Source organism: Leucoraja erinacea, chromosome 44, assembly GCF_028641065.1.
Source record: "Leucoraja erinacea ecotype New England chromosome 44, Leri_hhj_1, whole genome shotgun sequence".
NCBI classification, from domain to species: Eukaryota; Metazoa; Chordata; class Chondrichthyes; order Rajiformes; family Rajidae; genus Leucoraja; species Leucoraja erinaceus.
The window spans coordinates 415,303-427,500 of NC_073420.1; the positions used below are offsets into that span (position 1 = coordinate 415,303).

At 49.7% G+C, this 12,198-nt stretch overlaps 1 protein-coding gene across 2 annotated transcripts in view; it reads right to left on the bottom strand.

The window, feature by feature from the left end:
- Window positions 1-1,646: 1,646 nt before the first annotated feature.
- The window catches only part of rce1a (Ras converting CAAX endopeptidase 1a), a 27,147-nt gene continuing 16,595 nt past the window's right edge, over window positions 1,647-12,198 (bottom strand). For both annotated transcript variants that reach the window (XM_055664771.1, XM_055664772.1), the window contains exons 7-8: window positions 9,526-9,588; window positions 1,647-6,745 (exon numbers count right to left, since the gene is read on the bottom strand). In XM_055664771.1, coding sequence (XP_055520746.1) covers window positions 6,516-6,745; window positions 9,526-9,588 — 293 coding nt within the window. In that variant the 3' untranslated portion in view covers window positions 1,647-6,515. The remainder of the gene's footprint in view (window positions 6,746-9,525; window positions 9,589-12,198) is intronic.

A 12,198-nucleotide genomic window follows, 5' to 3' on the forward strand; every position in this document is an offset into this window, starting at 1 on the left:
TCCACTACCTGCAACCTCCGGCAACCTCCGGGAACCGCACGGAAACCTTGGGTGGGGCGCACAAAGTCTCCAGAGGTTTCCGTTCAGGTTTCCTAAGTGGGACAGGGGCATTAGATAGAGCTCTAGGGGCTAGTGGAATCAAGGGATATGGGGAGAAGGCAGGCACGGGTCATTACCATATAACCATATAACAATTACAGCACGGAAACAGGCCATCTCGACCCTTCTAGTCCGTGCCGAACACATATTCTCCCCTAGTCCCATCTACCTGCGCTCAGACCATAACCCTCCATTCCCTTCCCATCCATATAACTATCCAATTTATTTTTAAATGATAAAAACGAACCTGCCTCCACCACCTTCACTGGAAGCTCATTCCACACAGCCACCACTCTCTGAGTAAAGAAGTTCCCCCTCATGTTACCCCTAAACTTCAGTCCCTTAATTCTCAAGTCATTGATTATTGATTGGGGACAATCAGCCATGATCATATTGAATGGCGGTGCAGGCTCGAAAGGCCAAATGGCCTCCACCTGCACCTATTGTCTATGTTTCTATAAAGTGCTGCAGTAAGTAACTCAGCAGGTCAGGCAGCATCTCTGGAGAACATGGATGGTTGACATTTTGGGTCGCGACATTTCTGCACACTCTCTGGAGAACGTGGGTAGCCAATGTTTTCGAGGTGGGACCCTTCTTCAGACTCCACCGGGGAAACATATAAAACAGGAGCAGGAGAAGGCCATTTGGCCCTTCGAGCCAGCACCGCCATTCAATGTGGACCATGGCTGATCATCCAGAATTAGTAACCCGTTCCTGCTTTCTCCCCATATCCCTTGAGATAGATCAGCCACGATTGAATGGCGGAGTAGGCTTGATGGCCCGAATCAGATTCAGATTCAATTTAATTGTCATTGTCAGTGTACAGTACAGAGACAACAAAATGCATTTAGCATCTCCCCTGGAAGAGCGACATAGCAAACGATTTGAATTAAAAAATAATAAGTGTCTGGGGTGGGGGGGGGGGGGGTGGTGATTGGCAGTCACCGAGGTACGTTGTTGAGTAGAGTGACAGCCGCCGGAAAGAAGCTGTTCCTCGACCTGCTGGTTCGGCAACGGAGAGACCTGTAGCGCCTCCCGGATGGTAGGAGGGTAAACAGTCCATGGTTGGGGTGAGAGCAGTCCTTGGCGATGCTGAGCGCCCTCCGCAGACAGCGCTTGCTTTGGACAGACTCAATGGAGGGGAGCGTGGAACCGGTGATGCGTCGGGCAATTTTCACCACCCTCTGCAATGCCTTCCGGTTGGAGACAGAGCAGTTGCCGTACCATACTGTGATGCAGTTGGTAAGGATGCTCTCGATGGTGCAGCGGTAAAAGTTCACCAGGATCTGAGGAGACAGATGGACCTTCTTCAGTCTCCTCAGGAAGAAGAGACGCTGATGAGCCTTCTTGATCAGAGTAGAGGTATTGTGGGTCCAAGAGAGGTCATCGGAGATGTTGACTCCCCGGAACCTGAAGCTAGAAACACGTTCCACCTCCGTCCCGTTAATGTGGATGGGGGTGTGCGTGCCGCCTCTGGACTTCCTGAAGTCTACAATGAATGGCCTCCCTATTCCTTATGACACACAAAAAAAACCAATTGTTGCAAATTCAGTTAACTGTTTTATATCTGTGATTGGTACATATTCTTGCTAACCAAGGTTACATGGCAAATAGCAATTGGTAATTGCATACAGAGCAGCAAAATAAACATTTGACTTGTTCAAAGGAATGAATGGCCTCTGTTCATTAGTACATGGTTCCATTAGAAAGCTTATAAACTCAGGACAACAGACAAATTCAGCTGGCTATCTATTATTTTGTCTGTAAAGCTGAGACTTGCCCTTTAATGGACAGTATCTCTCTCTCTCTATATATATATATATATCAGAAATTCGTATCCTACTTAATACACAGTACAAGATTGTCAGCTCCATTTTGCACATCAAGTAAAACTCTTCTCTTGGTTAATTATACAATCTCTGGTCAGGAAAATAGGTGCTTTTAGAAAATATATTGCTTGATTTACAAACATTTCTGTGGTCGCGCTAGAAAAAATATCTCAGCTTCTGGTTCAACGGGAGGACCCAACTCCACGGCAGAAGTGAATCTGTAATCATTTCTCGTTTATATAGTGAGGTTTAAAACTTGAGACTGGCCAGAATCCTGAATGTTCTGAATGGATTCGCTGGTGGTGGCAGCTTCGAGAAGCGTCAGGGGTTTTGTGTTGTATTGCTGGAGGGGGGCTTGGAGGCTTGCAGCCAATTTCTGGGAGATTCAGTCATCTAGGATCCCGAGCACCACGCAGGGGGGAAACTTCAACCCAGAGGAAGATTTCAGCACCTTTCCATCGCACCTTGGACATCGCAGAGCCAGCCAGCGAAGGACGCCTTCAAAAATGGTCGTGGCGTAGGAATGAGCAGCGAGGAACTGCAGATGCTGGTTGGCGCTGAAGGTAGACGCAAAACGCTGGAGTGTGACTCAGCGGGACAGGCAGCGTCTCTGGAGAGCAAGAACGGGCGACGTTTCGGGTCGAGACCCTTCTTCGGATTTCATGGAGTCTCGACCCGAAACGACTCCCCATTCCTTCTCTCCAGAGACGCTGCCTGTCCCGCTGAGTCACTCCAGTATGCTGCGTTTAAGAGGGAACTGCAGATGCTGGAGAATCGAAGGTTACACAAAAAAGCTGGAGAAACTCAGCGGGTGCAGCAGCATCTATGGAGCGAAGGAAATAGGCAACGTTTCGGGCCGAAACCCTTCTTCAGACCAGTATGCTGTGTCTGTCTTTTACAGTCTAGGTCATCAGACGACGCTGATTTGAATGGATTAATAGCTGCCCATAGGAACAGCTTTGTACATCACCAACTCTTTTACCCGAGGAGGTCAAGGACAGCCTCTGTTTAACGTTTCAAAGTAAACACAGCACCTCTAAGAGTGCAGCACCATCAGTATACCACATTGGCAGTGTCAGCCTGAACGTGTAGTGTTTGGGGCCAAACATGTCCCTTCCCTCTGTAGCGAGATAGGGCTCACCTGACACCAAGCGGTTTCACAGAGAGATCTCCATTCGAGCCGAGTCTTGACCCTGGCCACCACCTCCCCCCCTCCCATCGGAGAAGTGTGAAAATGAACGCACACCTCCAGATTCAGGGGCAGTTTCTTCCCGGCTGTTATCAGGCAACTGAACCATCCTACCACAAGCTGCGAGCAGTCCTGAGCCACTGTCCTACCCCACTGGTGACCCTCGGACTATCTTCGATCGGACTTCATCTTGCACTGAACTTTTTTCCCCATGTCATGTATCTGCACACTGTGGACGGCTCGATTGTAATCATGTGTTGTCTTTCCGCCGACTGGTTAGCACGCAACAAAAGCTTTTCACTGTATCTCGGTACATGTGGCAATAACTAAACTGAGTCCATGGTGCTAAAGGCTCAGCAGAAAGGTGGCAGAAATGAAATAATCAGCTGGAAACATCCCTCTCTCAATTAAAAAAAGGGAAAGGTATCTATTGGATTAGGATTCTGTTCAGTTGGCCCAGTTTAGAGATGATAGGCGTGCATTTATCATCTCGTCTTATTATAGGAAATGCCTCTGTGTGTACAAACATGGCTGTTGGCAGGGTAGCTTTTGTTACATCTCCGCTGTGTGTGGGGGGGTAACTTTATCCGAGCTGCACCAGGAACACATTATTAATGTCTAATGCTTTACGCGTCTCATTCCTGTCACTGTGTGTCATGTTGCCACTTGCGGGCGGAGCACCAAGGCAAATTCCTTGTATGTGAATATACTCGGCCAATAAACGTATTCGTTCATTCGAAACCTGGTTTTTAAGTTTTAGAGAAACAGGCCCCAGTCCGTGCCGACCAGCGATCCTCACACACCAACACTATCCTACACAATTTCACACTCATACCAAACCTGTGCGTCTTTGGAGCGTGGGAGGAAACCGGGGGAACCCCACGCAGGTCACGGGGAGAACGGCCAAACTGCGTACAATATTCTTTACGCTTACAATACTCTGTTGTGCTGCAGCAAGCGCGAATTTCATTGTCCGTGGGTGAAACGGTGACCTTTGCCGAGTTTCACATTGTGGTGGGGATTGGTTTAATTACATCCTGCACCACATCAAAGAATAGATCGGGTGGATGCACAGAGTATCTTGCCCAGCCTCCGGGAATCGAGGACCAGAGGACACGGGTTTAAGGTGAGGGGGGGAAAGATTTAATAGGAATCTGAGGGGTAACTTTATCCACAGGGTGTACGGAACGAGCTGCCGGAGGAGGTAGTTGAGGCTGGGACTATCCCAACGTTTAAGAAACAGTTAGACAGGTACATAGATGGGACAGGTTTACATTTAGGCCAAACACAGGCAGGTGGGACTGGTGTAGATGGGACATGTTGGTCGGTGTGGGCATGTTGGCCTGTTTCCACGCTGGGTGACTGATCGGTGCCCAAAAGAGGGAAAGTCCCAGGGAGCGGAGGGGAGAAGGAAGCAAAGGAATTACTTTTGAAGATCGGTATGGTCTAAGCAGCAGCCCGGCAAATCTGGTGACTGCGAGCTTTCGCATCGAGTCTCTGAAATCTGCCACGGCCCCGTCAGTGGCAATCCGGGGAGCCCCTTCACCCCTCCTTCAGCAAGATCGGGGGCAAGCTGAACACCTGGAGCAGTAGCCCTGCCAGATGTGAGCTGTGCACGGGTGGAGCTAGCAACAAACATGAAGATCATTCTTGGATTACTTAGCTCGGCCCAGATAGCGAGCGCACGGCTGCCGAACACAAAGGGCGCAGCGGTATAGTTGCTGCCGTAGAGCGCCAGGTTCGATCCCGACTACGCGTGCTGTCTGTACGGAGTCTGTATGGCTTCCCCCGCCCCCGTGACCTGCGTGGGTTTTCTCCAGGATCTCTGGTTTCCTCCCGCACTCCACAAAGACGTACATGTTTGTAGGTTCATTGGCTTGGTGCAAGTGTAAATAGTTCCCTGGTGAGTGTCGGATAGTGTTAGTGTGCGGGGATCGCTGGTCGGTGCGGACTCGGTGGGCCTGTTTCTACTCTATCTTTAAACTAAACAAATGGGAAACTGGCGGGGGGGGAGTGGGGAGGGGGGGAATGGGACGAGGGAGGGCTACAGTCATGTGCGATGGCAGTCAGTAGATAGGGCTGGTCGTTGGGGGGAGCCAATGTTCGGTACTTTTGGAATATAAGCGATACAAAGCATTTCACTGTACAGAGGGGAGACAAAAGTGCTGGAGAAACTCAGCGGGTGCAGCAGCACCTATGGAGCGAAGGAATTAGGGAATGTTTCGGGCCGAACCCACTGTAGCGAGGTACATATTACAATAAGGTTCCATCCATTCATTCATAAAGTATTATTGATTCATTGGTAATTGGACTGTGTAAGGATGATCAGACTGCCATGGGAGTAGTGGTTTGATGATATTCCTGATCCATGTAAACTGGCCACCTGGCATCTACGCCCCTCTGGAAGAATGAGTAAAACTGCAGCAGATAAATAAATGCACTGCTCCCGCTCACACCAAGAAGACAAATAAATCTACCGTATAAAGTGCGCTTCTCGTTGAGGTGAACCCAAAGCAACCTCCCTTCTTCCGTCTACTCCATCTATACCTCACGCTGCCTCGGCAAGGCCGGCAGCACAATCAAGGACCAGCCGCACCCCGGCCACTCCCTCTTCTCCCCTTGTGAATTTCGGAGTGTTCCTTCCCGGCTGTTATCAGGCAACGGAACTACCTCATTGGCTTCATCCTTGCACTAAACGTTATTCCCTCACCATGTATCTACACACTGTAAACAGCTCCATTGTAATCACGTATTGTCTTTCCCCGCTGACGGGATGGCACGCCGCCACGAAAGCTTTTCACCGCACCTCGGTCGGTACGAGTGACTGATCTGAACTGAACGCTGAGGGCGCTGTTGCCCGTGTGGGGGAACGTGCACGGCCGGAGAGAAGGGGTGTTACCGAGCATCACGACCCCGATCAGTGGCCTTGGATCCCAGAGTTGATGTCACCAGATCCTGAGCGGTTGCAACACTGGACGTTGCAGGGACAGGCGTGTGGGCAGAGAAACAAGCATCGATCGCCCTCTTTCGTTTGACTGTGGCTGGAATTTGATTTAAAACACAAGCACAACGCCAGGCCTGGGAGGTCGATGGGCCGCCATGCGTCTGCGTGATCTCAGCGTTCCCACAGAGGTCGGCGGGGCGTGTCCAAGTTTTTTTCCTTCCTGTTTTTTCTTTTCTCCGCTGGAGAAACGGGCGAAAAACGGCCGATGCCGCCAGCGGGATTTCTCTCCGCGCGCGGAGTCCGTTCCGCGTTTACTGCGAGGTTCCCCGATCCACTGGCGCCTTCCGAAGGCGATTTCCCTGAATGTTGGATGGGCTGTTTGAGGAGGGAGGGAGGGAGGGAGGGAGGGAAGATGGGAGGGAGGTGGGAGCAGCAGCAGCGATGGACTCCGGGGTCAAGTGCAGACAGACGCGCCGTTCCCCGGCCGGGCGAGGCGACACAGAGCGAGCGGCCCGTACAAGGCGGGCTCCGTCAGCGGGAAGAGCAGCAGCAGGAAGAGGACAACTCCCAACACGTAGCAGAAGAAGATCAGGAGTTTCTGCGGGTGCTCGAGAGCCGCCCCCATGGCGGGGAATCCCATGTAGTTACAGAACGAGTGGCAGAGCACGGGGCCGATCAGGTGACCTGTAACACAAGCAAGGTGTCAGAGTAGCAAGGGGCTGTATTAGTTTTGGGATACAGCGCGGAAACAGGCCCTTCGGCCCACCGGGTCCGTGCCGACCAGCGATCCCCGCACACTAACACTATCCCACACACACACACTAGGGACAAATTTACATTTACACCAAGCCAATTAACCTACAAACCTGTACGTCTTTGGAGCGTGGGAGGAAACCGAAGATCTCGGAGCAAACCCACGGGTAGAACGTACAAACTCCGTACAGACACGCACCCGCAGTCGGGATTGAACCCAGGTCTCCGGCGTTGCATTCGCTGTAAGGTAACAACTCTACCGCTGCGCCACAACGTGACCTAGTCTCGCCACCTGCAGCTGCAAAAACCCCCCTTATAAATATCCAACTAACTACAGTGGTGGTAGAGTTGCTGCCTCACAGCGCCGGAGACCCGGGTTCGATCCCGACTGCGGGTGCTGTCTGTACGGAGTTTGTGCGTTCTCCCCGTGACCTGCATGGGCTTTCTCCGGTTTCCTCCCACGCTCCAAAGACGTGCAGGTTCGTAGCTTAATTGGCTTGGTGTAATCGCAAATTGTCCCCAGTGTGTGTAGGATAGTGTTAGTGTGCGGGGATCGCTGGTCGGCCTATCTTTAATCGGACCTTACCTTGCACTAAACATTATTCTCTGTATCCAGTATCTGTATACTGGGTTACACAAAAAAGCTGGAGAAACTCAGCGGGTGCAGCAGCATCTATGGAGCGAAGGAAATAGGCAACGTTTCGGGCCGAAACCCTTCTTCAGCCCGAAACGTTGCCTATTTCCTTCACTCCATAGATGCTGCTGCACCCGCTGAGTTTCTCCAGCTTTTTTGTGTAACCTTCGATTCTCCAGCATCTGCAGTTCCCTCTTAAACTCTGTATACTGGGGACAGCTCGATTGTAATCATGGAGTATTGCGTACAGTTTTGGTCTCCAAATCTGAGGAAGGACATTATTGCCATAGAGGGAGTGCAGAGACGGTTCACCAGACTGATTCCTGGGATGTCAGGACTGTCTTATGAAGAAAGACTGGATAGACTTGGTTTATACTCTCTAGAATTTAGGAGATTGAGAGGGGATCTTATAGAAACTTACAAAATTCTTAAGGGGTTGGACAGGCTAGATGCAGGAAGATTGTTCCCGATGTTAGGGAAGTCCAGGACAAGGGGTCACAGCTTAAGGATAAGGGGGAAATCCTTTAAAACCGAGATGAGAAGAACTTTTTTTCACACAGAGAGTGGTGAATCTCTGGAACTCTCTGCCACAGAAGGTAGTTGAGGCCACAGTTCATTGGCTATACTTAAGAGGGAGTTAGATGTGGCCCTTGTGGCTAAGGGGATCAGGGGGTATGGAGAGAAGGCAGGTACGGGATACTGAGTTGGATGATCAGCCATGATCATATTGAATGGCGGTGCAGGCTCGAAGGGCCGAATGGCCTACTCCTGCACCTAATTTCTATGTTTCTATGTTTCTATGTGGTCAGTTCTCTGACTGGACAGCAGACAATGGCTTTTCGCTGTACCTCAGTATACGTGGTGAGAAACCGCTTCCAGGGATAGTAGGAGTGTAGAAGCTCCCAACGCCTCTATTTTCTTGGAGAGCTCGGTTTGGGAACAGCTCCATCCAAGGCCACAAGGAATCGCAGGGAATGTGGACGCAGCCCAGACCATCGCGCAAACCAACCTCCCTTCCATTGACTCTCTACACCTCACCCTGCCTCGGCAAGGCCAGCAGCATCATCAAGGACCAGTCTCACCCCTGGTCACTCCCTCTTCTCCCCTCTCCCATCGGGCAAGAGGTATAGAAGTGTGAAAACGAACGCGCACACACACACACACACCTCCAGATTCAGGGACAGTTTCTTCCCGGCTGTTATGGGGGCAATTGAATCATCCTACCACAACCAGAGAGCAGTCCTGAACTACTATCTAAAGGGCCTGTCCCACTGTACGAGCTAATTCAAGAGTTCTCCTGAGTTTCCCCTGATTCGAACTCGGAGATTTACGGTAATGGCCGCTCGTAGGTACTTGGGGCTCTTTACCAGTCTTCCCGAGCTTACCGCGTTTCCCAAGTACCTGCCTTTAGCGTTACAAGCCGCTAAGAGACGTCCCCGAGCTCCGACGTACCCGCTACGTATTTACCACGAGTTTGATTTTTTTTTAAACTCGGGAGAGCTCTTGAATTAGCTCGTACAGTGGTACAGGCCCTTAACTCATTGGAGACTCGCAGATTATCCTTGATCGGACTTTGTTGACTTTACCATATAACTTTTTATATGCCCAACTTTTTTTTTTTTTTTTTTTCCCGTACCATATAACCATATAACAATTACAGCACGGAAACAGGGCATCTCGGCCCTACAAGTCCGTGCCGAACAACTTTTTTTCCCTTAGTCCCACCTGCCTGCACTCATACCATAACCCTCCATTCCCTTCTCATCCATATGCCTATCCAATTTATTTTTAAATGATACCTTGTACTAAACAAATGCATTTCGTTGTCTCTGTACTGTACATTGACAATGACAATTAAAATTGAATCTGAATCTGAATCTGAACATTATTCTCTGTATCCAGTATCTGTACACTGTGGACGGCTCGATTGTAATCATGTGTTGTCTTTCCGCTGACTGGTTAGCACGCAACAAAAAGCTTTTCACTGTACCTCGGTACACGGGACGATAAACTCAACTACGCAGCGGAGTGTGGTGGCAGCATCACGTGAAGCAGCTCGGATTAAACTCACACTGACCTGTCCTTATGAAGATAAACGCTGTATACGCCCCAAACACCGCTGTGTATGAAAACTGGAAAACTGGGAAGGAAGGGAAATGAAAATGCACAGATTAAAGGAAGCACTGCGTCGACAGGAACTGCAGATAGAAACATAGAAATTAGGTGCAGGAGTAGAGGCCATTCGGCCCTTCGAGCCTGCACCGCCATTCAATATGATCATGGCTGATCATCCAACTCAGTATCCCGTACCTGCCTTCTCTCCATACCCCCTGATCCCCTTAGCCACAAGGGCCACATCTAACTCCCTCTTAAATATAGCCAATGAACTGGCCTCAACTACCCTCTGTGGCAGTATCTGTACACTGCAACGGAATGCATTTCGTTGTCTCTGTACTGTACACTGACAATGACAATTAAATTGAATCTGAATCTGAATCTGGCAGAGAGCTCCAGAGATTCACCACTCTCTGTGTGAAAAAAGTTCTTCTCATCTCGGTTTTAAAGGATTTCCCCCTTATCCTTAAGCTGTGACCCCTTGTCCTGGACTTCCCTAACATCGGGAACAATCTTCCTGCATCTAGCATGTCCAACCCCTTAAGAATTTTGTAAGTTTCTATAAGATCCCCTCTCAATCTCCTAAATTCTAGAGAGTATAAACCAAGTCTATCCAGTCTTTCTTCATAAGACAGTCCTGACGTCCCAGGAATCAGTCTGGTGAACCGTCTCTGCACTCCCTCTATGGCAATAATGTCCTTCCTCAGATTTGGAGACCAAAACTGTACGCAATACTCCAGGTGTGGTCTCACCAAGACCCTGTACAACTGCAGTAGAACCTCCCTGCTCCTATACTCAAATCCTTTTGCAATGAAAGCTAACATACCATTCGCTCTCTTTACTGCCTGCTGCACCTGCATGCCTACCTTCAATGACTGGTGTACCATGACACCCAGGTCTCGCTGCATCTCCCCCTTTCCCAATCGGCCACCATGCTGGTAGAAACCGAAGATAAGGCACAAACAAATCTGGAGCAACTCAGCGGGACTGGCGGCATCTCTGGAGAGAAGGAACCCAAAACGTCACCCGTTCCTTCCTCCCAGAGAACAGGCGTTGTTAAAAATTGTAAATTGTCCCTAGTGTGTAGGGCAGTGTCAGTGGATAGAGCTCGCTGGTCGGCCTGGCCTTGGTGGGCCGAATGGCCATAACTCTAACTAAACTAAACTGAAGAAGGTTCGCGATCAGAAACGTCGCCTATTCCTTCGCTCCATAGATGCTGCCTCACCCGCTGAGTTTCTCCAGCATTTTTGTCTACCTTCGATTTTTCCAGCATCTGCACTCCTTTCTTAAACTAATCCTGTTATGATCCTGCAAGTAACTGTTCCGATTCAGGACACATTGCAATTAAAAACTCTTGATGAAGTCCCAGTTTGCCCAACCTCTCCCTAAAAGTCAGTCCTGGCAACATCCTCGTTAAAAAAAAAAAGATGAAACGTCTTTCTTCAAACGTGAAACCTTTCTGGTCCCAAAGCCCCATTCAAAATAATATTATTAAAGCTTTATTTCAGACACAGGTCCATATACACATCAAACTGTACAAAGAATGACAAAGATACATCAAGAAATTGCATATCATAGACAACAGGTGCAGGAGTAGAGGCCATTCGGCCCTTCGAGCCAGCACCGCCATTCAATGTGATCAGGGCTGATCATCCCCAATCAGTTCCTGCCTTCTCCCCATATCCCCTGACTCCGCTATCTTTAAGAGCCCTATCTAGCTCTCTCATGAAAGTATCCAGAGAACCTGCCTCCACTGAGGCAAAGAATTCCACAGACTCACAACTCTCTGTGTGAAAAATTGTTTCCTCGTCTCCCTTCTAAATGGCCCCTTATTCTTAAACTGTGTGTGTGTGTGTGGCCCCTGGTTCTGGACTCCCCCAACATCGGGAACATGTTTCCTGCCTCTAGCGTGTCCAAACCCTCTGAAACATAGAAACATAGACAATAGGTGCAGGAGTAGAGGCCATTCGGCCCTTCGAGCCTGCACCGCCATTCAATATGATCATGGCTGATCATCCAACTCAGTATCCCGTACCTGCCTTCTCTCCATACCCTCTGATCCCCTTGGCCACAAGGGCCACATCTAACTCCCTCTTAAATATAGCCAATGAACTGGCCTCAACTACCCTCTGTGGCAGAGAGTTCCAGAGATTCACCACTCTCTGTGTGAAAATAGTTCTCCTCATCTCGGTTTTAAAGGATTTCCCCCTTATCCTTAAGCTGTGACCCCTTGTCCTGGACTTCCCCAACATCGGGAACATGTTTCCTGCCTCTAGCCTGTCCAAACCCCCAAGTTATGGCCTGAAGAAGGGGTTTGGCCCGAAACGTCGCCTATTTCCTTCACTCCATAGATGCTGCCTGACCCGCTGAGTTTCTCCAGTATTTTTTGGTCCACGTTCGAAGTATTACACCACACAGTTTCACACCTCGTGAAGTTAATGTTGATTTCGATGCGTCGGCACCATTCGGCCGTATGCGAAGCTGTTGGCTCGTGCAGATACGGTTTGCGTAGATCACAATGTGCTGGTGTAACTCTCCCTAAAAGTCAGTCCTGTCACCAATGTGCTGGTGATCATTGTAGATTTCAGGAAGTCCAGAGGCGGCACGCACACCCCCATCCACATTAACGGGACGG